At 37.6% G+C, this 5,128-nt stretch overlaps 1 protein-coding gene across 1 annotated transcript in view; it reads left to right on the forward strand.

Moving 5' to 3' along the window:
• Nucleotides 1–4,063, forward strand: part of LOC119617237 (mucin-5AC-like) — an 8,551-nt gene extending 4,488 nt beyond the window's left edge. Inside the window, exons 4-10 of the mRNA XM_037976729.1 lie at nt 28–824; nt 949–1,013; nt 1,188–1,366; nt 1,836–2,287; nt 2,862–2,923; nt 3,010–3,158; nt 3,280–4,063. Of these exons, the coding sequence (XP_037832657.1) occupies nt 28–824; nt 949–1,013; nt 1,188–1,366; nt 1,836–2,287; nt 2,862–2,923; nt 3,010–3,158; nt 3,280–3,368 (1,793 nt within the window). The 3' untranslated portion in view covers nt 3,369–4,063. The remainder of the gene's footprint in view (nt 1–27; nt 825–948; nt 1,014–1,187; nt 1,367–1,835; nt 2,288–2,861; nt 2,924–3,009; nt 3,159–3,279) is intronic.
• Nucleotides 4,064–5,128: the final 1,065 nt, after the last annotated feature.

The following is a 5,128-nucleotide window of genomic DNA, read 5'->3' on the forward strand; positions in this document are numbered from 1 at the left end:
CCACAGCTGCTCCAACCACAACCACAGCTCCTCCAACCACAACCACAGCTCCTCCAACCACAACTCCTCCAACCACAACCACAGCTGCCCCAACAACAACCACAACCACAGCTGCCCCAACAACAACCCCAGTTGCTCCAAGAACAACCACAGCTGCTGCAACAACAACCACAGCTTCTCCAACCACAACCACAGCTGCCCCAACCACAACCACAGCTGGTCCAACCACAACCACAGCTGCTCCAACCACAGCTTCTCCAACCACAACCACAGCTCCTCCAACAACAACCACAGCTGCTCGAACCACAACCACAGCTGCTCCAACCACAGCTTCTCCAACCACAACCACAGCTGCTCCAACCACAGCTTCTCCAACCACAACCACAGCTCCTCCAACCACAACCATAGCTTCCCCAACCACAGCTGCTCCAACCACAACTGCCCCAACCACAACCACAGCTGCCCCAACCACAACCCCAGTTGCTCCAACCACAACCACAGCTGCTCCAACTACAACCACAGCAGCTCCAACCACAACCACAGCTGCCCTAACTACAACTACAGCTGCACCAACCACAACCACAGCTGCTCCAACAAATACCACAGCTGCTTCCAGCACAACATCCACAGATGCCACAACAGCTACCACAGCTTCTACCACTCCTGCCACAACTACTATAACCACCACCACAACAAGAACGACAACTGAAGCACCTTCTCAAGTCTTTGCGGTTTCAGCAGTTATTGTAGAACCTTATAATGAGAAATTAAATAATCCTAGCAGCCCAGAGTTTGAAGCTCTAGAAAGAAGAGTGTGTGCCACGGTGTGTATTATTTTGAAAAAGTCTTGTAAAATAGTATACATACCATTAAGACTGCATGTACTTTTGTTTTACATGTTTCTCTGTATCCTTTAGTCTTATATTTCCATAATATTATTTTCCACAGTTGGATCTCATCTATCGTGCTCGATACGGTCAACGCTACGTCCGTTGTTTTGTCCGTGCATTTAGGTAAGATTTTCCTTCACATTTTTAGTTTGTTTTTACAAATCGAGTAATGCTTATATTTGTCCCATTAATCATTAGTAATCAGATAAAACAATTTCATATATCACAAAGCTGAAATTTTTGACATATATTCTTTATATTTGTTTTCATTTTTTTAAATGCATTTACTTCTTGTAGATCAGCCATAGTAAGAATAAATGGTACCGAAGCAGATGTGGGCATAGAGTTTAACAAGACCACACCAACTGACCAAATCCCAGCAGCTGACGACATTAAGCAAACCTTAGTAGATGCTGCGACTAATACCAGTGCCAACTACACCGTTGACTTTCAGCCTAACTCCATCAGAGTAGAAGGTATGTAAAAAGTGGTCTAACGCTTCAACAAAATAAGAACATATAGGCCTTCATAAAACAGTTTTTTAATCAATGTCCCTATTTATTTTTCCTCCATCAACTATTTTTTTTCCATCTCTGATTTTAGAAACAAAAAAAACAAACCAATTCTTTCCAAATTCCTTTTTCTAAGTTTATTGTTCCTTTTTGTTGTTTATGTCCTGATACACAAAAACTCCAAATGGAAGCCACCCTCAAGTATTTTTGAATTTTGTTTTCATGTTATGGAATATTTTTTCTTATATATTTTCTCATTTGTTCACCAATATTTCATCACTTATTTATGTTAAATGCAAAGAAACTTGCTTTAATTAGTTGTCATTTGACTTCACATCAAATTTCTCTTACCTTTTATAGTTTTTTTTTCTAAAATTAGTCCTCTTGGCAACAGTTTTTTTAAAATTTATATTCTATTATATTATCTTGACAGTCGCTCCTGTAACAACAACTGTAGCCCCTACTTCAAATGCTACAGCAACCAATGCTACGACATCAGCTTCACCAACTACAAATACAGCAACCAATGCTACGACCACAGCTTCATCAACTCCAAATACAGCAACCAATGCTTCGACCGCAGCTTCATCTGCTACAAATACAGCAACCAATGCTTCGACCGCAGCTTCATCTGCTACAAATACAGCAACCAATGCTTCGACCACAGCTTCATCTGCTACAAATACAGCAACCAATGCTTCGACCACAGCTTCATCTGCTACAAATGTAGGTCCCACTGCAGTAACATCTCACCAAGGAACAACTGTTGAGGCAATAACAACGAGGCGAATGAGGTTTAGGTCTGCTGGAGAGACATTCACACCTGATCTGGACAGTCCAATGTCTACAGCATACAAAAATCGAGCTGCACTTATAAAATCAGAGGTAAGTCTGTTTTTTAAGTCCGAACATAAGCCAAAGGTTTACATGACAGTTTCACATAGAAGACATGTAATAGAACTGTACTGAAAGCAGACTATCTGTGTTGTTTATGAACACATCAATTTAACTTTTCTTAATAGTTGTTTTGTATAATTTCAGAGTTTTGGGGGCCTTAGGGGCAAGGTCTTATTATATCATACAAGTGTACTAAGGTTTTTTTATTGTCTAGATTTGATGTCTAAATCTATGAAGCTGACTGAGAACAACCACTTTTTTGAGGGAAAAAACACATCTGAGAGGGAACTAATTAGAGACTTTAGATATCATGTCTAAGACTACACTATGTAAAAAAACACCTAGCATCAAGAGAAAGTTTCATGCCTTAAACCACCAACATCTTCACAACTTCCAAACATAAGTTGCCTTATATACTGTATACTGTCGTGTATAATAAGAAGCTTTCACCAGACTATTATTATTATTTTAGATATTACAGTAAATGTGTTGTACATGTGATTTAAATCCTTGTTGTAGCACAACACAAGAATTAAAACAAAAATGCTTTTTTTTCCTGCAGCTTGAGCCATACTACCGTCGATCATTTAATTCATTCCGCTCTTTGGATGTGGTTTCATTCAGGTAATTTGCTATTGCATGCTGATAAAATCTTAAATCTATTGATCACAAAGATATACTAATAAAACAATATTTTATAACTTTTGCAGCAATGGATCAATCATCAACATTGTGGACCTTCAATTTGCATTACCATCGGTTCCTAATGCCACTCAAATTAGAGATGTTTTAGTTGCTGCAGCTCGAAACGTCACGGCCTTCAACATTGACGTTAACGCTATTTTTGTGGATGGCATAGGTAAGCAAAATTTATTTCATTTATTAAAAAGTACAAAACAGTACAAAATATTATGCTAATTATAAAAACATATACACAGCTTGCTAAAGTAATGTTTTGTTTTGTATTTTTACATTTACAGAACAGTCAAGTGGAGTGAACTACAAGATGAGTCTCATCACCGTGTTCTGCATGGTGCTGTTGTCATGGTTACTGTCAAGCCAGCACTAACATCTCTGCTGATTTCTGGTGGAAATCTTTTTGTCTATTGTTACTGGTATGAATGAGGACTTTGTTCCAAGTGATACTCAAAACCCTGTTAATGGTAATTGTTGTACTCATTCCCAAGAAACAAACTAAATAAAAAAAATTCCAAACATGGTTTTATGCAAACAGTTCAAAAGTTCATATGTCCAGAAACACCTCCACTAACCTTCTGTAGCAAAGTGCTTTGTTGGAATATTATCATTCTAACTGCATTCCAATCAGTGAAGTGCTTAAACAGGTTTAAGCACTTTAAAAGAGTTATACTGTATTTCTACTTAGAAATAAGCTATGTCAAAGTCCTCGTGATCAACTCACACTATCAGTTTATGGTAAACTTTTTCATGTGATGATGTAATTTATAATTATTTAAGGTGAAAATGAAGGGATATTTCGTTAGTGACACTGTTCATGCATTAAACATTGTGATATAAAGTATGATTAACCAGTTAGTTTTATCCCATTTAAATGTATTTGTTCTGTATTCAGTATTCACTTCCTTTACTAATTTCTTTGCTAATATAGAAGAAATGTTAACCTTTAAGGTGAAAACTAACAATAAAACTACATTAATGTAGTAATACGCATTCATGTACAGCATTTAAAAAATGTGTATAAAATATTTTGCGTTTTCAATAAAGCTGATGTGTACAAAAAAAAAAGTGTTTATTTTTCAAATTGTTCTTTTCAGGCCCCTAATCCCCATAGTGACTTACATGTTTTTGGGTAGGAGAATGTCAGGATTGTGGATGGAAAAGAACCCTGAGCGCAGACTCATAATCAAAATAAACTAATTTATTAAATAAGAAAAACAAACAAAACAAAAGCTGACGAGGCAGCAAACTTAAAAGAACAAAAAATCCAAACACGGTGGGCAGAACAACAAGGAGACAAGGTCCGGAGCACAACAGCAAACGGCAAACAAAAACAATGAACCAGCGACTAGTGGGAGAAATGACCGGGTATTTGAGTGCTGAGGGTAACGAGGGAAGTGGAAACAGGTGAGTGGAAATGATTACAGACAGGTGGAGATAGGCGTGGCAAGGAGGGCAAAAGAGTGACGGAGGAGGAGTGAATACTGAGCAGGAACACAAACAGGAAAAACACTAACTAAAACCCACAGAAAAACCATAAAGAAAACAAAACAGAAACAAAAAATCCAAATCCTCACAGAGAAACGTTCTCAGACAGTAATGAGCTTTATGTTTCTGTTATCAAACATGAATAGTTGATACCAAATTTCCCATTAAAGAAATCCTTAGTACCACTGCTGGTCCTCGTATGACAATTTAAGGATTATGGCTGATAGCACTTTGTTGCCTCACCTTTGCATCTTTTTCCACTTTAATTCCCATTGAGGATTAAAAGAGTCTGATACAAAAAAAAACACCACAACCACTAATACAGTAAGAAAGGTCTTCACGTGGTCTAACAGTGAACGTTTTATTTCTTGTTGATTAATGAACTGAAACATGTCAAACTCTTTGCATACAGTGGTAACAAATGTGCCGCATTTGTTATTTAGAGATTCTGTGATGGGTTCGATATCCTCTGTGACAATACGCTGCAAGGTCTTCAGCCACAGAATCTCAAAGCTATGACAAAAACTGTCTGAACCACACAAAGTTGCTGCATTTTTTTCACTTGCATATATTATTGTACTACTCATCTATATAAAGAAAGGTTTTTAAAATGAAAGTGCTACACCTCTGCCAGCGAGAAGAGAT

Source organism: Kryptolebias marmoratus, linkage group LG7, assembly GCF_001649575.2.
Source record: "Kryptolebias marmoratus isolate JLee-2015 linkage group LG7, ASM164957v2, whole genome shotgun sequence".
Taxonomy (NCBI): Eukaryota; Metazoa; Chordata; class Actinopteri; order Cyprinodontiformes; family Rivulidae; genus Kryptolebias; species Kryptolebias marmoratus.